This window comes from Taudactylus pleione, unplaced genomic scaffold (genome assembly GCF_031769625.1).
Source record: "Taudactylus pleione unplaced genomic scaffold, aTauple2 ptg000541l, whole genome shotgun sequence".
NCBI classification, from domain to species: Eukaryota; Metazoa; Chordata; class Amphibia; order Anura; family Myobatrachidae; genus Taudactylus; species Taudactylus pleione.
The window spans coordinates 1,913,310-1,938,724 of record NW_028284943.1 but is presented as its reverse complement, the minus strand read 5'-3'; the positions used below and the strand labels follow the sequence as shown (position 1 = coordinate 1,938,724).

Sequence of the window (25,415 nt, the reverse complement as noted above, 5' to 3'; positions counted from 1 at the left end):
TCTCTCCATAGCCAAATCTGCAATGGCTGCTGCATGCATCCATTTTCCTGTGACTCTGCAATATCTACAATACATTTAATTTTATTTTCACTTTCTTTAAATTACCTCAGTGGAAGATGTGCTAGCAGAAAGATCAATGACTAGCAGCAAGCATGGTTTTAGTCTTTCTGCTCACTCACCTCTGGTTTTCTACTGGGACAGAAATGTAATTGAGAAGCCCCAGGAGAGATGGTTGTACGTAGCATACCTTGAGGCTGCGGCTAGTCATAAGGGAATCTTGGGAAAAATGTTTTACTGGTAGTGATGTGGTTTGAAAGTCAAATTTACAGGCTAATTCCACTTTTAAACAAATACTGCATGATTCCTGTGAGTGTTATGTTGGGACATAATGTGATGTCAGCCACCTGTTCTGATGGGGGATACTGTGATGTCTGCCTCATGTGGGCTAAAAATTAGTTTGGTGGTTTTTGTTTCACTGGAACAGTTTGATATAGAGGAGTTTAGGCTTTTTAAGAAAAAAGTAATAAATCTCACTATTGCCCAGCCAGTGAGCTTGCAGTTGTATAAGTACCAACAGGAGCTTTGTGGTATTTCTGCATTTGGCAACTTTGCTTATATGTATGTATGTATGCATGTATGTGTATAGATAGAGCTATGTGTGTGTATGAGATGATATATATTTTTTTTATTCAGAATATATGCGGTACTCTGAGGATTCAATAAGTCACATGACACAAGTCTTCCTGTGGTCAACGTTCAATGGCTATGCATTTTTATCCTGCCGAAAATGCGTAGCCATTGAAACGTTGACCACAGGAAGACTTGTGTCATGTGTCTTATTGAAGCCTCCGAGTGCCGCATATATTCTGCATCTTTATTATAGCAATTCTACTTTGATATGCTGATGCTGACATCGGGGTAAAGTTCTTTTTGACATTAGGGAGTGCCAGACTTTTGGATTGCGTGTGTGTATATAATTGAGAGGGGTGTGTGTGTGTGTGTTTTTTTCTGTATTTCTACTAGCACTGCTAGACAGCTGAGCAGCTTAGCTGAATGTGGATTGAGGTAACGATTGGCATCACTTTTAGCAGTGCACCCCATTCATTTCATGGGCTTTGTAGGGAGCCCAGTCGCTAAAGTTTTCTCTCCCACTATTCGGAATATGGAGGAGTCACATACTTTGCACAGCCAAAGGTGGCAGTATTAAAGGGTCTTTGTGGGGCTGTAAACTGGTCAGTCCCCCAACAAAATGCCAGTGTAGAATAGGATATGTCTTAAATGTACTGTATGCAAGGGGCAAAATATTCACTTCAGTGATTGATTCTCACCCATTGTGGGTTTTTCTGAGGAATCCATGCTCGATACTGACACGAAACTGAAGCTGCCGCATCGCCTCCTTTTGTGTTGTCTAGAATGAGGGAAGCTATAGAGAGTATTTGAAAACTATTCTATCCTGCTGTATTGTGTGAAGCTGTTCCAGTCCCTCTAATTCTGTGAGTTTTACACAGGGCTTTTTTCGGTCTACCTTTTTCAACATTTATTATGTCAGAGCCTCTTCTAGTTGGCCGGCCTCTGACATTTTGTACCTCTTCAAAATAATTCCAATTCGTAGCATTGACTTAATGGAAGCTGCATGAGTGAAATATTCAAATGAAAGACTGAAATTCTTCTGAAATGAGTGAAACAGAAAATACATTTGTACGGAAAATAGTTTAATGAAAGTAGTTTTCTCAGTTTTCAAATATATTAACCCCGTTTCTCCTGCAATATATGCAGTTGTATTAAGTTATGGAGGCGCTACTGAAATCTTAAATTTTCGAATATCCCAGAGCACATAAGTCTTTTCCTGCTCAGTGCATTGTATTAGGGCAGGGCTTGACACATTTTTCTAAAATCTAGGAGCCAGGATGAAAGTGTAGGAGCCAGACCACCGTCCCCCCAAAAAAGTTACAGGAGTGAGTGAGGAGCACAGCTCTGTGTGTTATACACACTATACTAGCCCACAAAATGGTCACAGTTGAGTGGATACAGTAAAATGGAGGGCCCCCTCACTGCTCTGCACAGCTCCCCTGCTCCACCCCCCACCCTCCAGTAATAACTGACTACATTTCATATAAAACAATGATGCCAGAAAGTACAACAAACCCCTCCCCTCGTGGTCACACCATAGACCCTACTACCGGTGAGCTCTATGCAGCCGGAGATAGGAGACGATAAACAGCCGGGATGTACAGGAGGATCAGCGTAGACTGAGACAGACAGCAGGGATCACAGCAGGCCAGGATGAAGAGGAGTCGAAAGCGCAGGCCAGGACGGACACAGGCACAGCAGTCACCGCAGGCGACACTCAGCAAATGAACTCCTGTGCATGATATGAACACTGCAATACTATAGGCACAAATCTCCGCCGGAGCTGATGAGGATCTGCCTCCTCCCTTACTGCAAAATCTAGTAGCCAGACAGCAAAATCTGGTAGCCATGGCGACCTGGCCCCCTGTCGTGCCCTGTATTAGGGTGTGGTATTAAAGATCGACAGTGTATACATAGACAGTCAAAAGGTTGACGGGGTCAAAAGGTCGACACTGATTTTATTTTATTTTTTACCCTAACCATCCCCTTATGCAGCCTAATCCTTCGCCAGGTGCCTAACCCTAAAAATCAGGTGTCTAGTCAACCCTTTCCGCGTCAACAATTTGACCCTGTTCTATTGTCTGATTGTATCTAAACACTGTAGATCTTACATCTGGATACCTTTTTATTAATAGTTGTAGAATCCAAAAATAAAATAGCCTTTTTAATTAGTTAAAATATTAACAGCAATTGAGTCTTGTGAATGTTAAGTGGATTATATTTTACATTTTAATGTTCTTTGCTATGGTTATAAACTAGGTGAACCAGGCTGTTTTGAGGTTATGTGATGCTTTTTGTTGGCACTGAAATTTCACCTCGATATTGAGGTTCATTAAACAGCAGTAATCTGATATAGGGGTTGGGTCTAGCACTACCTTAGATGGTGTATGATAGTCTTCTGCCACGGCACTTGTTATACTACCCGGTTCCGGTGATTGAATGATGAAGTGTCCGTTGGGGCCCTTTGGTGTCACCGTTTTGAGTTGCGTACGAGCTAAAAAAGTACTGGATCCAACACTGAACTTTCTCATAATACCAATCAGCAAGTCTGAGCTACCTCTACACTTCTATCTTCGGGGTGCCACAACCACACAGGCAATCTCTCCAGACACCACTTGGAGACTGCACTAACCTTAAACCCCTCGACTGAGAGGTCTTATGACTGACAGCCCACACACAGCATGTCCCTGGCCACCAAGCTATGGGCAAAGACAACTGATGTCAGGGCAAGCCCCCACAACAAATGAGCAAACAGAAAATAAATCACCACTACTTTGCAAAAACCTGAGTTGCCAGCATCCACCCGCTTCAACAAGTGTGCCAGCGGCAGCGCAACACCAAACATCCAACTAGCACAACACACAATCAGTGCAAATATATGCATGTGCAAGGCTTTGACACAGTGCAGAAGCTGTACCTCATGGCTAAGAGGGCTGTTGCACCGCCCCTCAGACTTCAGACACTCCACCAAAGAAGTGTTTCTGATACTACCAATCTGACACAATTTAATATGCCGGAGACACACTCACTACACTGCTCCTCTGTATGGAGTAGGCACTTATCGAAGTGCTTCATAGCTTCTGTAAACCCCCGTTGCGCCTCAGAATTTCTTTTATATTGTCATGAATAGAAGTAGTTTAACAATTTTGATTACTTAAACTTGTGAATTCTAGTGAGGATTTTTTTCAATTGTTACGGTGTATTCACCTGTATAACAATAATTTAGCATTTGTTAGTCATATGTTCTCTTTCCAACAATGTGAATATATGTGTTCTCTTGAAGATTCATGTAAAACAAGGGGGTATATTTACGATGTTGCGACTTTTACAATACTCTTCAGGTTGACCTCCAAATTTAAAGTGGCTCTAATTAGCGTAAAGCACACCATATATCTTAGGTCAAAAACTGTCCTTCGTAAAAATACCTCAAAAAGTGAAATATTAGTGAGAGCTGTGCATCATACTGTTTCAGGTCATGAAGGACAAGAGTCTCCTAATGTTTCTTTGTTTAATGGAAAAAAACCCAGGAAATTTATCATTTATTGGTAGATGCGTGAACTAATAAGCCTAATAGAAAATTTAGATTTCCTGCAGGGTTTTATCTTCTCTCTTCTTTCGACGATATAGTGAAGTTAGAAGTTCACTTACAGTTAATGCACCTATAATGAGGTTAGCAATCACTACAACTATTTCCATTTTAAATGCTGCCTCATTAACTGACCTTTAATTTTATTTTTGCGGCAACAGGGGGGGTCATCTTTTAGATCAATTTGGTGCATCTAAATACATAGTTGACACAGCTTTGGATGCAAGTCTAAATCTAAAATCTATGGAATCCATTCTATTATCTAGTAATGGTGTGAACTAAGAAATATTTCGAATTGCATTTCAGTCTGCATATGGTGTATTGGAATGAAAAGTAATCTTAAATGCTCTTCATGGCTCACTCTTTTAAAGGGAAACCAATAAAGATACTGGGCCATATCCAATTAGCCGCGACAACGTTGTTTTCTCCGGAGAGACCTTTTTGCACCATTCACCTAGCGTTCCCGCTAGGCTGTTTTAGCGGGGCGCGGCGCCCTGCCCTCTTTCTGGAGGGCAAAAAGCGCCCTGCCCTCACAGCCTGCGGGTGCCGTCTTCACCTGCGGGACGCAGTGTCCCGCGGGTGGAGAAATGTGCGGTGACCCGGTCACCGCCGGAGAATAGATGCGCCCGGCATCTATTCTCACTGTCTGCAGCGCTTGGGGGCTGCCCGGCGTGTCCGTAAGTGCCGGGCACGCCCCCAAGTATGACGAAAAGGGGGACGCGTCTTATAGACACGCCCCCTTTTCCGGAGGCACGCGCACAAAGTTGCCCTCTCTAGCTTCGGCGCCCTGCCTGCCGCCGGAGCTAGAGTGAACACTATTCACCCAAATGTGCTGCTTTTCGCATGTTTGCGCACTCCCATTTATCGGGCTATCCTATAGCAAAAGGCCCAATAAAAGTGCAGGTGAAAATGGAGAAATCAGCCTGTACCCCAAAAACGTAAACTAAGAAAGGGGAATAATATAGAAGTGTTAGTGGAAATACTCAGGGTCTTAAATTATGTTAAATGGCTGTTGTTTGCATTTTTCTATAACAGTGGGAAAAAATTGTATAAAGCAATTTTTTTGGGGGGGGGAAGGAAATGCAGTTAAATTAGGGGTACATTAAAATGGGTGAAAGTATATTTTGTAATTTTAGGGCACTTTAAACCTAATGTTAAATACAATGGTTCAGCCCATATATACAGCCCCCTAAAATGCCAGAACCCCTATTTTAAACCCATTTTCCTAAACTTTTATTTCTTCACTCCAAAAACCACATCATTATTGCCCAGATTGAGCCAATTGCATTCCTTTTTCCTAATTAGTCATTAAGGGAACTGTCCAAGGGGTTCTGCACCAGGGTCCTGATTCAGACCCACTCGCAAGCGGCTGTCCGCTTGCAAGTGGGTCGATGGTGTGCACTGCGCATGCGCACGACGGCGGGAGCTCCGTCGTGCGCATGCGCCAGACGCGACGAGCGAAGGACTCTCCTTCGCTCGTTGTGTCTGATCAAAGGGGGCGTGCTGTCGATGTTGATTGACAGCACGCCCCCTTTGGTGGGCGTGCTGGGGGCGTGCCTCCCACACGGGGGCGTTCCCAAGGGAACGCCTCACGTCAGAAGCCGGCCCACTGACATCACTAGTGATGTCAGTGGGAGTGATTTTGGCTCTGATAGAGCCAAAATCACTCCGGGCCTTGCGGTTGAGAAACTCAACCGCAGGCTCCGGCTCGCAGTGGCGATGGTCAAGACCATCGCGGCCATCAACCTGCACGCTCGTATAGGCTGTGGGTGGTGACCCACAGCTATACGAGCGTCCAGGAGGACGCTCCATAATTATGGAGGACGGCCCTCATTCAGAGCGTGCGCTCTGCTCAGAGCGTACGGCTCTGAATGAGGGCCCAAGTCCCAACATTTTTACCCAAAAATCGGGATTTTGCAGAACTTATCTCCTACTCAGAGATGGTGAAAAGTGATATGCGATAATTCCAATACAGTTTTTGCATACGTGAAAATTGTAGCTAATAGGATTTTGGATAACCATTTTTCCCGATAAGTTCTCAGAATTGAAAACTTACGGGGAAAAAGCAGTTATCGCGGCTAATTGGATATGGCCCGCAGTCCGACAATGCCATAGCGTTACATCAGTCATCACGAAGGAACCAAGAGTCCTCTAGAAATGACAGACATGAAAGCAGTCATGCACTGTGCGCTGCTCAATGTTCCAGTAATATTTGCAGTGTTTATCCCAGGGGTGGGAAACTGGGTTGTTCTGTTTTTTTTAGGACTACGTATCATCCGGTAGAATGGCCTTTACATTCAGACATATTTCAACACATTGTTTAGAAATGAGGTCCATGGTAAACGATTGCAGTACAAATGCAAACGACCCAGAAGTGTTTCTGACAATCTTCGGTGGACATTCCATGTCTAGTGCGTAAAAAGCGGCATCTGATGGCAGTTCACAACCAGTTATATACTGCGCTAGTTGCATCCTTTTCCTGAATATTTCATCAAAGAAATTGACTTAATAAGATGACATGTAAATAGACTAGTGACTCCCTTGTATTGGGTACTGATCTAAAGTGAGGAACCCCTGATTAAAGGCGCTTTTGAATTTTGTTGGTGTAACAGATCAGTACTTTAATCACTAGTCTATTTTTCCTCTTTTAATGTGATTTATCTGATGCGAGCTCATGATCAATGACATGTCAATTCTGTGTCTGCAGATGGGACACTCGTTCGAACAACACATCAAAGCCTAGCCACTCTGTGGATGCTCACACAGCTGAAGTCAACTGCCTCTCATTCAACCCCTACAGTGAGTTCATCTTGGCCACTGGGTCTGCAGACAAGGTAAACCGTTCTCGTTTGTCACACATGAGATTGATAGATATACATTAGGGAAATCTGGGCAGAACAAAACAAAAAAGCTGATATGGTAACAAAGGGGGGTAGAGTGGAAGAGCTTGTGCCCTAATGGGAAAAGACCATGCTGAAACAGGGGTAGATTCAATTAGCCACGAAGCAGTGCAGCTATGTGCCGTACTAAAAGGTAGCTCTGAACTTGCAGCTTTTTATTTGCAGTCGCATAGTGCTGTGTTCCAAAAACAAATTGCAAGTGTGGAACAAGAGGGCAAGTTCAGCTAGCGAGTGGAGGGGTTAAGGCTTGATGTAGTGTGTGTGTGGGGGGGGGGGGGGGCTTAACATGTCTACATATTTTACTAGATGGAGAAAAGACAAATGTAGGTTATACAGGATTATATTTTAGCAGAGGTACTGGTTGATTGGTCACATTACACAATTCTCAGATAGGGAGTGGGATATCCAGATAGGAGTGTGGACAAGGCGTTCTTTGAGAAAACATGGGGCCAAAACCTAACTGTGACTCTTGTCATGGAGGTAGCAGGTGACTTTTCCCAAAGCTGCAATGTGCCAAACATAAGTTTTGTGTTCCAAGAGTGTGGACAAGAGCGGGTTTTTTCCAATTCCTGGTCATACTATACCAATGGGGTTTTTTAAAGAAAATTTTCTTAAATCTTGAGGAGGGATAGTATAGTAGGAATGTCCAGGGATCTAGAAATTGGAGATTCCAACATACTATTTAGAAGATAAAGGACAGTGTTCCAGTAAGGTTCAATACCAGATGTGGAGGGACGTACTCCTGTGGCCACAATGTTTCCAGCAATAGGGGGAGGCATCACGTCCTGCACCAGACTGTCAGGGGTGTAATACCAACGATAGTATATTTTGTAGGATGTTTCCTTAATTCTAGTAGAGTTGGAACTTTTTGCAATCTCCAGGCCTCCTTATTCGCCGGAAGACCAATCTCTCCCTCACATGAGCATGATGAGTAAGGGGGGAAGAAATGAATCAAGTAAAGGGCCATAGAGGGAGGATATCTTCCCCTTCTCTAGTGATTGGCGACGACAGAGAGCATTCAAAGGGTGAGAGACCTTGAATGATTGGATATAAGTAGAGAGGAGGGAAAACAAAAACTGTTATTTGGAGTAACTCAAAAGTTGTCAAGGTGTGAAATGGGAATTTGCACTGCAGGCCGTAAAGAGTCCACTACCCCTCCAAGTAAAATCGGCGGGGCACTTAAGGCCAGCATTTATCCATTCCGAAAACCGTGCACAAGACTGACCTGGGCGAAAGTCTTGGTTGTCCCAAATAGGAGTCAGTGGGGAGTGTGGGGTGGTGAAATCTGCCATATGTGAATACAGGTCCCATAACTTTGGTTTGGATTAACATATACAGTAAAAAAGGTAGACCATGTCTATAGTCCAGCACCCACATAACTTTACATTAAACCGTAATGATGGAGGAAAGTTGTCTCTACTACCGGGGCACTAATCAGAGACCTGAAACAGAAGGCCTATTTAGAGAGCATGCCTCAATGTCAACCCAGGACACCACCCCTGGGGGCTGCAAAATAAACCACAATTTGTGTGAAGTGAGCAGTGAAGTATACTTTGCATCGGGGAGCCTGCGGCCACCAGGAGTGAGATGTTTTTTAAGGAGGTTGGAGGAATTTCTGAGAGGTCTATTGTTCCAGATAAATCACACAATAGGTTTATGGATTGTTTTTAGTAATGAGTGCGGTCCTACAACTGGCAAAGTTTGAAAAAGCAAGCCACTTAGGGAGGATGGTCATTTTAACAGAGATGATCCTGCCCAGCCATGAGATTATAGGATGCCTCCAGGTAGGCAGATCATATTGTATCTTGACAAAGAGTGTTGGGAAATTTTCCTGGTATAACATCGTAATGGGAGGTGAGAAATACGCCACAATATTTGATTTTCTTGAGTTGCCATCTAAGTCAGTCCAGTTCCCAGGAGTGGTGTGAAGAAGCATGGCTTCAGGTTTCAAATAATTTTGAACGTAGCCCAAGTTCTCACTGTATTGATGCATAATGTTGTATAGGTTAGGCAGGCATATTCTAGGTTATGTTAAGAGTATGTTGTCAGCAAATAAGGAGATCTTCGAGTCAGTGTGGCCCACCCACACTCCAAGAATGCCGGGGGACAGTCTGATGTGGGATGTAATGGGTTAATCACCCAGGCAAATATCACTGGGACAATGGGTAACACTGCCTTGCACCATTTATGATGGGCACTGGGCCGGAAGGTATGCCTTTAATTACAACTTGGGCAGAGGGAGCAGAACAAAGAGCTAGCATGTTGTTAAGGAAGTCTCCAGCAATGCCAAAACTCTTCTGGGTACAAGTAATGAAGTTCAAGTAGATTCTGTCAACGCTTTTTCAGCATCCAGAGAAAGTACAATCGCAGGAGTTGCTGACATTTCTGAGATCTATGGCATGCCTGATGTTGTCCCTAGCCTGACACCACTGGATATAAAGCCCACCTAGTCGTAGTGAACCAGATGGGAGGGCTTAATTCAAGCGATAAACTAGGATGTGGTCATACTGCTTTAGGTCAGTAATTAGGAGGGAGCTTTACCTATATATAGTGCAACAATAGGGGCTCTTTCCCTCAGGGATCACCACTAGTCTCTCCCAACATCTCGTTAAACTGTTCCATTTTAAAACCGTATTAAACATAGAGTGCGTGTGCAGGGCCAACAGGCCAAATCTCTTGTATAGCTGAAAAGCCATCTGGGTCTCCACTTGCCCTTAAACCTTTTATAGTCTGCATAATTTCTCCTAGGGTAATTTTGTCATTCAATTATTCTGCAGTCTGCTTGTCCAGTTGAGGTAACTGGGCAGCAGACAAAACATGTTAATGACCGTGGACCTGATTCAGCAAGGATCTCAACTGCGGTTACGCACGCAATCATCCGTTTGTTGCGTTCTGCACATGCATCGCAGTGCGCGAAAACTCTGTTGCGATCGCAGTGGCAATGCAGACCAATTGCAGAGAGATTGACAGGAAGGAAGGTTTGGGGGTGGTGACAAGGGGTGGTCGGCAAAACGCTGGCGTGCCAGTGCGTTTGAACGCCGTTGCAAGAGTTTGCATAAATTAGACACTGCGATGCCATACGCAGTTGTGTACTCACTGCGTGCGATGAGATTAGCAATTCCTGAGTAAGGTCACCTTGTGCAAGTGTGTGTGTGTGTCTGCGATTGTACTTTTACCGATGGAAGTATTACGGATGTGTGTAAGGTAAGGTGGGCATCTTTATGTTGTGCTGTGACGGTATAGCGATTTGCAGAGTATTAGCATATCTACGCAGTGAGACTTCGAGCATAATTGCAGTTGCCATCCATACTGAATCAGGCCCTGTGTCCGCAGTACAATTGGTAATAGAGGAATGGGTAGGGAGGTGTTAAAGCTTTGTGTAGAAAGCCTCTAATTCAGATTTAATGCCCACTGGGTTGTAAAGAAGCTGATTCTTAGTGTCTTAATTGGCCATGATGTTTCTCTGGGATTTCTTTGCTCGCTTGATGCTAATAACCGATCGGCCTTGTCCCCTTCTCATAGAATGTTTTGCTTGAGCCATTTAAGGGTTTTGGCAATTTGGTTAGAGACCAGTAGGTTAAGTTTAGCTTTAACCTTATTGAGGTCTTTTGAGAATTTTAGGGTTTGGGTACTGTTTGATCTGTTCTGGAGAGTGTAAGTGCATGGTATGGGAGTTTAATTTAGCCATTTTTTTTCCTGTTTGGAAGCCATACTAATCAAGTGACATCTGAGGACTGCTTTGAGAGAAATTGGGGAGGTCATTGGTAGCAACATACTCACTGAGGAGGTTTTTAATCTGAGCAACTACCCCATTAATGTGTAAGAGGCATTCTTTGATACGCCAGGTCATTATGTGGAGGGGGACAGCCAGACCAGAAAATAGGGGCATGGTCTGAACAGACAAGCTGATGTACATGTGCAGATTGTAGGTTAAGGGCCAAGTTATGGCTGAGCAGGATCATATCGATTCTCAAATAAAATTTATGGATTAGGGCAGTGGTTCCCAAACTTTTTTGAATCACGGCGCCCTAGTGTATCAGAATTGTTTTCACGGCACCCCTAAGTCAAAAGTTTGTTAGTGAGAAATTCAGAAAAAAAATGTAGAAGTAGTAAAGTGAAGTAAATTGTGCTTATCTGTCATCCTTAGGTTGGTTATATAGTGGTGGACAGGTGTGTGCTTCTGTTTGTGCACATATTTACATTACAGTAACCATAATTTGATTTGGTGCTGGACCACCAACCGGAGGCACCCCTGCAAGTGTCCTGAGGCACCCCAGGGTGCTGCAGCGCAGTTTGGGAACCACTGGATTAGGGAATAGAAAGTTATAGTCACAGGTCAGTGGCTTCCTCACCCTTCAGGAGTTGTACATAGCTGCTAGGATTTGAGGAACTTTGCTAGAAGTTTTAATCCCTGGATGGGGGAGTGTTGGTTAAGTGACTGCAGGGGTATATCTGTCCAGGGTACTATTCAAAACCGCATTTAAATCACCTGCTACTATAATCTTGCCCTCGTCCTAGGAATCTAGCTTGTCAAGTTTAGAAAATAAAGACTGTTGGGTTTGATTAGGGGTGTACACATTAACAAGGGTACTGAGGCAAGTATTTAGTGAAGCAAATAATATCAGGTAGTCACCTTCTTTATACATATGGGATTCAATCAGGTCAAGTCTCAGGTGACTGGCTAGTAAGATTGCAACTCCACTTTTCTTCTGTTTTGTGTCACAAGAGTGAAAAGAGAGGATATGCTTTGAAGCTGAGTTCCAGGTGCATAGTCTGGATGAAATGGGTCTCCTGAAGGAAAACCAAATTGGCCACGTGACTGCAGAGAGGCAAAAAGCTTGCCCCACTTTTAGGGCTTAAGCCCTTTTGCATTAAGTGAGAATAGTCTAAATCATGGAAAATAATAAAGGGAGGGTTTAGGTGACCATGAACTGGGCAGCATATCCTATGTGGAGGAGTAGAAGTGAAGTAACCCAAACAAAACAAATGCGTTTGTACCTAGGTGAAAGGGCAAGTGGATGGAAAAATGGGGAGGAAAAGGATGGGCAAGGCCAAATGGCAGTATCTGTCAAGGCCAGTGGTGCTGACAAAGAGGTAGGGAGCCACACACCACAGTGGCATTTTGGTAAGCCATAGGAGCGGAAGCCCTGGGGGTGCATGGCAGGACAGAAGCAGGTCCTGTTAGTAGTAGTGTGTATTGCCTACTTTCAATTAATGCAGAGTAGACTTTAAGCTTAAGACAGAAACTGCAAAGCTGTAAATAGTACTACATAGTGCTACATTATTTTGAAAATCTTCATTTACCGTACTGTAATGTGAAACGTTTTTTTTTTTTTTTCTTCCTTTGGGGTTGACTGGTTTACGTATTTTTGCTGTAATTGCTTACCATACTCAAGTCTGAGTAGAAAGAATTGGATAACTTTTGAGTTTGTTAGGGAACGTGCCTATTATACAGCATAACTGTTTTCCCTTACCTTCCGTAGACTGTGGCATTGTGGGACCTACGCAATTTGAAACTGAAATTGCATTCTTTTGAGTCCCATAAGGATGAAATTTTCCAGGTATGTGCCCAGAATATCAAACCAATTTTCTATTTTCAATAAACTTATAATGCAGAGATACGAATTCAACTAAAGTGGATGTTTCCTTTTTACCTGCAGGTCCAGTGGTCTCCACACAATGAAACCATTCTGGCATCTAGTGGTACTGACCGCAGACTGAATGTCTGGGACTTGAGGTATTGTGCAGACCAGGAATTTTTTGACCCTTTGTTATTGGAAACGTGATGCATTCTTCATCAGTGAAAGTTGTCTTACTGCAGTTGTAATTTTTTCATACATTGAAGCTTTTTTAAAAGAAGTTAAGCACTCCACAACAGTGCAGTCTTTGGGATGACTGCTGTTGCTGCTTTTTCTTTAAGAATTTATTCAGCTGTGGTTAGTATAAAGTACAGAGGGAACATGTTCTCTTCTTGATTTCCTGAAATCAACAATAATGCTCTGAGTGTATTGTCAACCATGGAGCGCCATTGTTTTGGTAGTTTGAGAAGTGCTGTACAAGCTTAAATAGTCCATCGGTCCTATCCATTTTGTTGTGTGTGTGTGTGGTTTTTCTTTAGCAGTATTAGAAAATCAGTCCATAAAAAACAAAAAAATATGATTGGAGCCAAAAATTACTGCTTTATGGTCAATAAAAATTACTACAAATATTGTAAAATACCGTGCCTGTGAATATAGCAAATACAGTTTGAGACAGCACTTAATATATAAATAGGCATTTTCAAAACTAAAGTTGATACTGAAAATCAATAGAAACTCCATATCTATTTGAATTAAAATGTTACTGCCATTGATGCCAAATGTCTCTTATTTTTTGTAAATCTGAGACCACATCCTGAGGGCCAAATGTAATAACCTGCAAGTTGCGATTTTGTCCTTAAATAGTTTGGCGCTTTAAATCTAGTTGCCAAATCACCAAAGTCTTGCCTCAAGGTCTAGGCTATGACATCTAGCTCTCTGTGTTCTTACAGTAAGTTGATCTATTTACTTTAAGAATGAGCCATTAATATTAAATCGCTGCATACCAGCAAAATCTTTTATATATTCATCATGCCATCCTAGAAAGGAGAGATTAGCAAATACTTGTGCATTATCTTTGCATAAATTTCTGTTGATATTCAGATTTGCTTGGTTTTATGGTGTATTTATATGTAAAAATATTTTATTTTCCAGTATTTCTTTTATTTTTTTTGTGCTGTTTTATGATAGAAAACCAAACATCTGTATACTGTGGGTCATGCAGCTAACTTCACTTGCAACAGTTTTTATAAAGCTCCATGCAAAGCTATATGACCAGTCTTTTTCATTCTAGTAAAATTGGGGAAGAGCAGTCTCCTGAGGATGCAGAAGATGGCCCTCCTGAGTTGTTGGTAAGTGTATGAAGTTTAAGCTTTTACAATGAATGTGATATGAGCTTTTAATCACTCTTGCTGGATATTTATTTATTTTTTTCCTTTCTCTTTAGTTCATTCACGGTGGGCACACAGCAAAGATCTCTGACTTTTCATGGAACCCGAATGAGCCATGGGTAATCTGCTCGGTATCAGAGGACAATATCATGCAGGTCTGGCAAATGGTGAGTTGCTTCTTTCTTGTCACAGAAGGTTCGGTTTGTAATATAAAAAATATACAAATGTTTATTTTCTCTTTCATCAAGGCTGGGGGACACTGGACCATGGGGCTGTAGATGGGACTGCAAGGAGCTGGCACTTAAAACAAAGCCCTAAGTTACAGAGTTTGTTGTTTGTGTGCTGTTTTAAGTAAAACTAAAAAATGACAGAGTGTAGCAGCTGGGAGCGGGGGAGGGGGTGTGCTAACTGGTGGCATCCCCCATAGCACTCCGGTCACATTAGAGACTGCCTGGGGACAGTTCGCGTCCGCACCCTGGTAGAGTGCACAGGGTGTCAGCGCTGTCCTGTATGGCGGTGCCATCTTGCCGGGCTGTCTGAGGGCGGCTCCTGTGGGGAGAGTGCCGGATACAGGCCACCAGTTTCCAGGGCGTACCAAGTGTTTTCCCCGGAAGGGGGAGTGACACTTGGCAGGAGGAGGCTGTCGCTGATTCCAAAAAGGGCTTGGAAGTTTTGCCTTTTAATGGAGAAGTCCTATTTGGTCCGGATCTGGACAAAATTGTAGCCTCGCTGGCGGCAGCTAAATTGGCATGTCTCCCGTCTGCTGCAGTTCCTTCCAGTTCAGGTACGTCGGCTTTACAGGGCCCAGGGTAGGCCTAAAGCACAGTCCTTCCCCCGTCCGGCTGGCCCCCAAAAAATCGGCCAAGCCCCGGAAGCAGGCCTGGAGTACCAGACGTCCGGCCCCTAAGTCCGATGACAAACCTGCGGCCTGACGGTCCGGGCCTCCCTTTGGGGGATCCCAAAGTGGGAGGCCGCATGCTACAGTTCGCCCAGTGTTGGTCGGTAACCACGACAGACAGTTGGGTTCACGAGGTGGTTTCTCACGGGTATGCCCTCTCCTTTCGGCACAGACCCATCATCCCGATTCTTCACCACGGGTCTTCCATCAGACCGGAACAAAGCCACGGAAATGTGGAAGGTTTTGCACACTATGCTCCAGGCTGGAGTTATAGTACCTGTTCCATTCTCCCAGAGGTGCCAGGGTTTCTATTCCAATCTGTTTTTGGTGCAGAAACCCAATCGGTCGTACCGTCCGATTCTCAACCTCAAAGCACTCAACAAGTCCTTGCGGGTGCCGAGGTTTCGGATGGAGACTCTACGGTCCAACATTCTGGCGCTGGAACCTGGGGATTACATGGTGTCGTTGGACATACAGGACGCTTACCTGCATGTCCCTATTCTTTCGCACCATCAACAGTTCCTCAGGTTTGCAATCCGCAAGGATCACTTCCAGTTCCGGGCTTTACCTTTTGGCCTGGCGACAGCACCACGTGTGTTCACCAAGGTTATAGCGGTCATGGCGGCTTCCCTGCGGCTGCAGGGAGTCCGCATGTTGCCGTACCTAGACGACCTTCTGTTGGTAGCAGGATCTCCAGAGCTCCTTCTACACCATTTGGATCTGACTATTGCAGTACTGCAACGGCACAGCTAGTTGATAAACTGGCAAAAGTCCACCCTGATCCCGTCTCAGAGGATTCTGCACCTCGGAGCCTTATTGGACTCCAGTCAGCAGAGGATCTTTGTGACGGGGGAAAAGATCTCTGCCTTGCAGTTGAGGGTGCGCAGTTGTCTGCAGAGTTGCCGGGTGTCTCTTCACTCGGCAATGAGGTTACTGGGCTCCATGGTGTCCGTATTCGACATGGTGGAATATGCCCAGTTTTACTCCAGACCTCTGCAGCAGTTGATCCTGTCCAAATGGAATGGACTGCCTCAGAGTCTCAAATCCCAGATGATGGTGCTCACTCCGGAGGTTCGCCTGTCCCTTGCCTGGTGGTTGCAGATGACCCAGCTCAACAAGGGTCGTCCGTTTTGGGTGGCGAACTGGGTCCTATTGACAACGGACATCAGTCTTCGGGGCTGGGGAGCGGTCATGGGTCCACACTTGTTCCAGGGCAGATGGATTCAGGCGGAAAAGGAGCTTCCGATAAACATCTTGGAACTCTGTGCCGTTTTCACTGCTCTCCAGCAGGCCCATCCGGTTCTCCAGGGTCATCCCGTGCAGGTCCAGTCGGACAACGCAACCACCATGGCCTACATAAATCAGCAAGGAGGAACCCGAAGTCGGTCGGCACTCGTAGAGGTGTCCCGCATCTTGATCTGGGCGGAGCGCAATCTCCCGGCCATATAAGCGGTATTCATCCCGGGAGTCCTCAACTGGGAGGCCGACTTTCTCAGTCGCCAGGACGTTCATCCGGGGGAATGGTCTCTGCACCAGGACGTCTTTCAGCTTCTGGTGGACAGGTGGGGTCTTCCAGAGATCGACCTCGTGGCGTCACGGCACAACAACAAGTTGCCGGTGTACGGGTCTCTCACAAGAGACGAAAAGGCGTCTCTGGTGGATGCTCTGTCTGTCCAGTGGACGTTCCTGTTTGCTTATCTCTTTTCTCTGGTTTCCCTTCTTCCACGGGTAATCCGGAAATTCAAACAGGAAGCAGGGATGCTCCTGTTGATAGCTCCCGCGTGGCCCAGACGGCACTGGTTCTCAGACCTTCAGGGTCTGTCCGTGGACATTCCTCTGCGGTTGCCGCTACGACCGGACCTACTGTCACAGGGTCCTTGTCTTCACCCGGACCTGACTCTGCTGTCTTTGACGGCGTGGCTGTTGAGATGGCCATGTTAAGGTCCAGGGGGTTTTCCAGCTCTGTAGTACGCACTATGCACCTCGGTCGTTCCGTCTGTCTAGAGTGCTAGCCTTCCTACAGGCGGGACTAGACCATGGACTTCGCCTTGCTTCTTTAAAGGTGCAAGTGTCTGCCCTGTCTGTCTGGTTCCATCGTAGGATTGCTACAATCCCTGATGTGCGCACCTTTATGCAAGGTGTTCGATTTCAGCCGCCATTTGTTCCACCGGTGGCGCCTTGGGATTTAGCTGTGGTCCCGCCGGTTGAACCACTGGGCTCAGTGGATCTTAAATGGCTGACAGCTAAAACAATTTTCCTTCTGGCCATCGCTTCGGCCAGACGTGTTTGATTTAGGGGCTCTCTCTTGTAGACCCCCTTTCTTGATTTTTCATGGGAACAGGACGGTGCTGCGCACTCGTCCTGATTTTCTTCCCAAAGTTGTTTCCCATTTTCATATCAAGGAGGAAATCGTTGTGCCGGCTTTTAACTCACCTGACTTGTCAGTGGGTGAGGCCAATTTGGACGTTGTGCGGGCCTTAAGAATTTATGTTGACCGCACTTCTTCGTTTAGGAAGTCGGACGCCTTGTTTGTCCTCTATGGCTTCCGTAAAAAGGGTTGGCCTGCTTCAAAGCAAACTTTGGCAGGTTGGATCCATATGGCCATTTCAGAAGCTTATCTTCATGAGGGCCTGCCGGTTCCATCCTCTGTGAGGGCTCATTCCACTAGGTCTGTGGATCCTTCGTGGGCAGCTCGACATGGTGCCTCTGCAGTCCAGATCTGCAAGGCTGCCACGTGGTCCTCTGTCCATACTTTTGTGAGGTATTACGCGTTTGACACCTTTGCCTCTCAGGATGCTTCCTTCGGGCGGTGGATTCTCCTTTCAGCACAGGAGCGTCCCCACCCTTGAAGGCTTCTCCTTTGGGACATCCCCAAGGTATCCTGTGGATACCCTATGGACCCTGAAGTAGAAAATATGAGAGATGGTAAGAACTTACTCTTGTTATCTCTATTTCTACGAAGTCCATAGGGTTCCACAGGACTCCCGCCCTGTCGCACCTGTGCTGCAGATGGGCTTTGCTCTGGTCACCGGTTTTTCCGTCTCCCTCTGGTGAGAATGTGATTCTTGTGTGTGTCCGGATCTTTTTTTCTCTCTCTTCCTTCTCCTCCTCCAGCCTATGGCTTGGTACGTAACTGAGATGCCTTGGCTCGGGGGCGGGGTGTAGGAGGGGGACCCTAGTGCATCCTGGGAGGCTGAAAACTTAACTCTATGGTGCCCGATGCCTGACGTCATCACCTATACCCCCAAGGTATCCTGTGGAACCCTATGGACTTCTTAGAAATAGAGATGATAAAGGTAAGTTCTTACCATATCTCATATTTTTTTGTAGGTGCTGCGCACTGCTTACAGCAGCACCCGCGAGAGTATGGCAGCTCCCTGCCAAACAGCCGCGTCTTGCTGACCGTCGGGTTGCTCTAATCACCGTCACCCCCCTAAGCATTCCGGTCTCATAGAGACCGTGTGGGGCCCGGGGACAGAACGCTCCTGCACCCTGGTAGAGGGCGCAGAGAGCAGTGCTGTCCTGGATGGCAACTCCATCTTTCCCATCTTCTAACGGCGGGGAGAGCGCCGGCTACAGGCCACACGCTTTTCTGGCAGACCAAGTGTTTTCCCCATTGAGGGGAGTAACACTTCAGGCAGTAGTCGCGGCTATCTCTGCTAAGCGGGAGGCTGAGCCAGAAACGGCTAGCTCCCCCCGCTCTCCGGCTGCAGTTGAAAGGCTTCTACAGCACAGCGTAGGAGCTCCAGTCTCTGAAATGGGACCAGCCTGCACAAAACGGAGGAAGGTCAGGGAGGAGGGTTCCAGTTCCTCTCCACTGCGGGGTGGTGTTTGCCTGTTTAGAGACGCTGTGCTCAGTGAACGCACTTTATTTATTACAATTTTTTTGTCTACCTGCCTTAGCAGGGTAGTGGAGGCGGGACCAGTATGACAGACAAGTCTAGGCCCGCCAAAGTCCAAACCCCTTCGTTGGCGATATTTTTTACGTGCGCCCAATGCCATGTCAAATTGCCTTGTGGACAGTTGGACTCTGGGGTGCTGTGCGTGGACTGTCAGCTGGGACCCACTTGTGCACAGCCATCAGGTGGTGCCACTTTCGCCCCAGACGAACCGGCGTGGGCCCAGGCTATGGGTCAGTCGCTCTCCGACTTGGTGAGGCTCATGGTGTGTCAGAGGGAAGAACAGGCTCAAACAGCAGCGCCGGTCCCTGTCTGGCCATCCCTTCCCGCAGCCGCGGTGGTCACCCAGCCAGGGCCAGATCCACCTTGGTTTAATACTATTGAGCGCACTGCGGCGGGTTTTGAGGAGGTTTCCTCCTGTATGGAACACTTCTTTGAAGATCCTAGGCTGCGCATAAGCGTATTCCTTCCTCCCTGCAGGGGCCCGTTAGACGTTTCCGATGCAGAGGAGGAGGCTACTCCCAAAGCGGAAGGTCCAGAGCCCCCGTTAAGTCACACTGTTGGAGGTACACAAGAAAATCGATATTAACAGTACAAACAATGCTGGACAGATACATGATTTATACATTGCTGCATAACACATCCTGGTTTCTCCTTCCTAGGCTGTTGGCTTTCCTTCAGGGAGGTCTGGAAGTCTGCTTGCAGCTTCGTTCATTGAAAGTACACATTTCGGCTCTGTCAATTTATTTTCAGCGACGTCTGGCCCACCTGTCAAGGGTTCGGACTGTTTTGCAGGGAGTGTTGTGGGTTCAACCTCCGTTTCAGCTGCCAGTGGCTTCGTGGAATCTAACTTTGGTCCTCTCTGCTCTTTAGCAGGCTCCCTTTGAGCCTTTGGATTCCGTGGACCTTAGATCTGTCACATGGAAATTTTAGTTTTCCTTATGGCCATTTCCTCAGCGGGTCTTGGAGTTAGGGACCTTGTCTTGCAGACCGCTGTTCCTCATATTCCATGACGATCGGGCGGTTCTCCGAACAGTTCCTTCATTCCAACCGCATGTTGTTTTGGCTTTCCACTTAAACCAGTAAACGGTCTTTCCTGTGTTTTCTGCAATGGAGACTTGCCGGGACCTGGACGATCTAGCTCTGTTGGACGTATACTGGGCCCTGCGGATCTACTTGGAGAGGACTTCAACCCTCCGTCGGACGGATTCCCTACTGGTTCTCTACGACACTCAGACGTGGCTGGCCGGCTACGAAGCAGACCATTGCACGTTGGATCCGCTCAGTCATCTCTCGAGCATATGCTGATGCGGGGCGGCCGGTCCAGTGTCCCCCAGCCTTGATGAAAGACAGAAGGGGATTTACTGTTGAATCCTTTTCTCTGAATCCGGCTGGGGGACACTGCGTTCCCTCCTTCGCGCTCAATCGTGTTGCGTTGTATTTTTGACAATGTTGGTCCCTGCGGAACCGTTAATTAGTTTATTATTGCTTCTCCTTACCAGGCACTTTTGAAGTTGTACAGCAGTCATGAGGTTGCAGAGGGGAGGAGCTTGCGTTAAAGTTAGCGTTTAAGTGCCAGCTCCTTGCAGTCCCTTTTACAACCCCATGGTCTACTGTCCTCGAGTCTGATTGAGAGAAAAGGATTTGATGGCAAGTAACCAAAAATCCCCTTTTACAGTCTTAACTTAATTCAGGCAAGGGGTGTTGTAAATTGAGTTTCACATTTTATATTCCACCTCCTGTTACATTATATACTATTTTCTAGTGCCACGTCGTGTTTTTTTTTTTTTTTTTGATTAGCCAGGCAACCTCAAATCACTGAGATGTATATTGGCAGTGACCACCCTTTTTTGTGTTTGGTGGGGAAAACACAATTACATTGTGACAGAAACAGAGCATTCAGTTCCAGATGTGTCTTAAAAAGAAAAAAAAATATTGCAAATTTGTTAGTGAACATAATGCATAATACATAAAATGTATTCAAACTTTCATCCTTTATTGCGTTCATCATTCTTTGGTTAATGCACAAATTCAGAAATTTTAGTCCACACTATTCTGGATCCATGGTTCTCTGAATGTATAATCTGTGAGAACAATATTCATATGCAGCTGTCTCATTAAGCCTATTTTTATTTTGTTTGCAGGCAGAGAACATCTACAATGATGAAGAGACAGAGGGCAGTGTAGATCCGGAGGGGCAGGGCTCCTAGACATGATTTTTTATTTTCTGGGTGCAATTTATTGGCCCCCTCCAGATACTTCTCCTGTTTATCCAGCACTTGGACATTGACCCTCCTGTGCTACAGTGCAAGCTCTGACTCATGCTGCTCTCACCCAAACTTGCTTTTATTGATCTTAGTAAGAAAAATCATCACCATTTTATTTTATATATAAATATTTTATATAAGACTGATTTTAACTGTGTCCATTACAAAGAGGTGTTTTTTTTTGTTGTTGTTGTATGAAGCAAGGAGAAGAGTATATAGCATAACTTGTCTGACACCGTGCCTTCAGATGCATCCCTTATATTTTTGAAGAGTCTTAGACTAGGCAACTTCATGCAAAAACATTCCTTGTATTTTTCCACTGGAAAAGGCAACACCGCTTCAAGTACTATCCAGGGACAAACTCTCAATCTTCCCCAACCCATATTTTATTATTTTTAATTGCGGTATGTTTTGTTCTTTAGAGTCGTTCCTTTTCATCCACTATTTAGTTGTGCTTAACAGTTCCAAGAGGGAGTGGAAATATCCCTTGTGAATGTGTGGATTTGACTCTGCTGTACATCTCCTAATGCAGTGGTTGAGACCTCACATAAAATAAATGGCTGTTTGTTATTTTTTACATTGTCTGATTCTCATGAGAAACGTTTTCTGTATACCTGCAACATGGACAAAAGGTTCCGAGACACTTGGCACAATCTATAACTGGTGCTCTTCAAAGATTACTTATAGCATCCATATCGTCACCGATGATATCATTTGACACTGGGACAAAGCCATATGGATTTCTTTTCCCTCTTACATGTAGTGGTCTCAATTGATGGTTTCTACGCAGACAATCTGGGTCATGATTAGTCACATACCGTAAACATTGTCCTATTGGGTCCACTTGTATAGGGTCTACCACTACAGTATGGTTCAGATCATCCTGGCACTTTAGGCTCCATCGAGCTGATGTCATCACTGATTTGTGTTGTTTTTAGAGTCTTTAGAGGGAAAGACTGACAATGGTTTGTCATTCTTTTTTTGTCACGGTCTTGAAAAGCTGCCCATATAGTTCAAGGCATCCCCTGTGAAAGAAACCACATGGATTAATGCATTTGAGTTTCTAAATTTATGCAGATCTAAAATTTATTTTTTTTCTCTTAAAATGTGTTCATTATTTTGCATATATTTTAACTGCTTTACTGTATATTGAAGTGAATATAGTTTATGGAGTAGTTGTACACCTGCTCTAAGTTATTTTAGTGTGCATACCCCCAGCTCTATATACTTGAGAATCAAGTTCAGCTATCACTTTCACGTAGTCAAATTGCATGACTAACATGACTTAGCTATGCTGTGGAGTCTTATTTAGTCAGTGTTTCACATGGACGACAGGTTTGCATAATTCTGTGTTTACAATTGTATTTTCTACTTCAGGGTCCATAGGGGGTCCACAGGGTTGACCTTGGGGTATAGGTTGGGAACCAAATCCGGGCACCACGCAGTTAAAGCTTTTAGCTCCCAGGATGCACTGGGTCCACTCTCCCTATAACCCCACCCCCAAGCCAGAGGCACCTCAGTTTAAGTTGGTGCCCGGCCGGAGTCGGGTCACCGTTAGCGCAGGGGGAGCTGATTAGCAGCCCCTAAGCTTATTTTATTTTTTTAGGGACAAAGTTTTTTCATGGACTTTGGACTCTTCAGAGCGGCAGCGTCGGACTGTCCATAGGACGTCTAAGCTGCCGCTCCGTCACCCCGCTGGCGCTGAGACGCCAGTACAGATCTGGGGATCTCAGCGGGACCCCAGAGTCTGTACTAGCCGGACTCTGCGGGCGCCCAGGACTGCTGCCGGATCCACGGGGAGCAGGTAAGGTCGCGGATCACCGCTTGCGGTGATCCGCGCATTTCAAATGCAGTCCTGTGCCTCCGGTCTCAGGGGACAGACCGGAGGCGCCGGCAGTGGCGGCGGGCCCCCCATACCCCGTGTGTCCACTAGACCACCAGGGACTTAACGATCGGTGCAGGGAGCCGGCGTCCCGGGGGTTAATAGCCGGCCAGGGGAGGCAGCCTTCCCTGTTACAGCGGCTCCTCCCCTCAGCTCAGCGCGCCTTTCAGTATCCATAGTCTGGCGTCGCTGAGCTGCTTCCTCCGCGGGCCACGCTTCCTCTGAGGTCTCCAGCGGCCATTTTATCTCTGTGGTGCAGCAGAAATCTCTCAGGATGGCAGTGAGTCCAGTCCCCCTGCGTACCTCACCATCAGGTCAGTGTACACAGCGCTGTAGCCTTCCCAGACACTGAATCTGGGCAGTTGAATGCAGTATATTATATGACATGTTTATGTATATATGTATATATCTGCATTGTATGTGACTTATGCTAGTGCTGACTGTACTTTATTCTCTCACCTGTCAGTGTATATCTATCCCTTTTCTTTATCTGCCCTAATACAGCTGTACTTAGGGTGGTTCTGAGACCTCACATTTATATACTTGTTAATATATTTGTGTGGTTTGTCACATACTGTTGCGTGCTGCACGTTGCCATATTTTAGATGGAACTGTGTGTTGCATACGCTGAAAATGGGTCCCTGCAGCTAATTTTTGGCATCAGTCAGGACCAGTATAGCGCTGCTTGATATTTCCGCCAAGATTGGTCAGATATGTCTGACCAGGAGATAGAGCGTTATACTGCACCCATTTTTACTATCCTGCAAGTCATGTGCTGCAGGTGTTAGTGCGGAGGATTTGACTCATAAAGGGTTCTGTATGTGGCGTCATCTGGTGCCGGCCTCTTTCACGACCCCCTTGGGCGGTTTGTTTTCTCGGGATCCTCTCAATTGCGGATCGCCGGGCGGGCCCCATTGTTGTACCTCACTTGGGGTTACTTCACCATACTGCCCTTTTCATCTCAGGGTATCTCGCAGCTTCTTGCACTCTTCCCCTGTGACACAGACTACCGCTCCCTGCAGGGGTTTTTCGCAGTATATGAATTCCCCCTGGTGCCACAATAGTCTGTCATTCCCCTTGCAGGGATTACCACAACAGCCACCCTGGGTGGATGTCGTTTTCTACGAAACGCTAATTGGCGTGGTTGACGCCCTGTGGTTACTTCCCAGTTGGCTCTGCCGTGAACTGGGTACTGTTCGGGGCTCTTTCCCTCTTACACGGGGGGAAGCCTATTTCAGGTATTATTATCCCTGCTTTAGGGCTGGTAGCAGGTCCATTCTGGTTAGAGTGAATGTTGACCTGCACCTGTATCATACACCCTCAGTATTGCGTGCCTTCGGGTTACCTGTTGCTGACTAGCGGGTGGATCGCATAGCGGGACTCTGGCTGTTGCCAGATAGGAGGTGTTACAACAGTGTTTGGCCTCCTGTCCCAAATTCCCTGAGGGTCATCACGAGCCCCTCCTGGGGGGGATGGGCGTGTTACTCGTCTGATTACAGACGTTACTACGCCTCCCATTCCTGCGTGGTCGGATTCTTCGGATCCGTAGGTGGTAACTCTGCCTGAAATCAGTATACTTGCTTTCAGGAGTTGTTACCCATCCTACCATGGCTATAGCATGGTTGGTTAATACTATTGCATATTGGGTTGATGCATTTGTAACGTTTTTTCCCCTCCAACACGTCGGGGGTTCAAATGTATTTGGTCGCTCATGTAATATATGCAGTTGTCATAGGTGGACATGCCTATATTGGATACCAGTCTCCTAACTTTCAGAGTTCCGGCTGCGACTGTATCCTCCGTAATACCCTATGGCTGCGCTCTGGGAATGCAGAGGTGCAGATACCATCTTTAGGGTTGATATTGTTTGGTCCTGACCTTGACAAGATTGTAGTAACATTGGCAGTATTACTAACGACAAGTTTACCGCTTTCAGCTATGCCCACTACAAGGCCTCAGACTAAGTCTGTTAAGTCTTTTTTGTCCTCTGGGTCAGCCTAAAGGTCTGTTTCTTCGTAGACTGTCGGCATCTACAAGGGCCGACATATCCAGTACCGAGCAGGCCTGGACTGCCAGCCGATCCTGCTTCTGAACCTACGGATATCTCTTCAGTCTGACGGGACAGGCCTACAACTGGGAGATACCGATTTTCTCAGTTCGCCCGGTATTAGTGTCAAGTTGCCGCGGCTACGTGGGTAGGAGGGTACGCCCTCTTTACAAGGGCCTTACAGATCCAGAAAGCTATGCAGTTGTTGCGGTAAGCGGAGCTAATTGGGCCATCCCCACTATCTCAGTGAGGGACTGGTTGTTCTGTTTTCTTTCTGGTGCGGTGGCTGAATGGTCCTCTTTGGCCTGTTCTCTGTCTCAATTCCCTGAACCAGTTCCT

At 46.0% G+C, this 25,415-nt stretch overlaps 2 protein-coding genes across 2 annotated transcripts in view; one reads left to right on the top strand and one right to left on the bottom strand.

The window, feature by feature from the left end:
* The window catches only part of RBBP4 (RB binding protein 4, chromatin remodeling factor), a 36,349-nt gene extending 14,625 nt beyond the window's left edge, over positions 1-21,724 (top strand). The window contains exons 7-12 of the mRNA XM_088451213.1: positions 6,924-7,050; positions 12,600-12,677; positions 12,777-12,853; positions 13,987-14,044; positions 14,140-14,250; positions 21,025-21,724. Coding sequence (XP_088307339.1) covers positions 6,924-7,050; positions 12,600-12,677; positions 12,777-12,853; positions 13,987-14,044; positions 14,140-14,250; positions 21,025-21,090 — 517 coding nt within the window. The 3' untranslated portion in view covers positions 21,091-21,724. The remainder of the gene's footprint in view (positions 1-6,923; positions 7,051-12,599; positions 12,678-12,776; positions 12,854-13,986; positions 14,045-14,139; positions 14,251-21,024) is intronic.
* The window catches only part of SYNC (syncoilin, intermediate filament protein), a 40,112-nt gene continuing 35,607 nt past the window's right edge, over positions 20,911-25,415 (bottom strand). Inside the window, exon 4 of the mRNA XM_088451214.1 lies at positions 20,911-22,172. Within this exon, the coding sequence (XP_088307340.1) occupies positions 22,118-22,172 (55 nt within the window). The 3' untranslated portion in view covers positions 20,911-22,117. The remainder of the gene's footprint in view (positions 22,173-25,415) is intronic.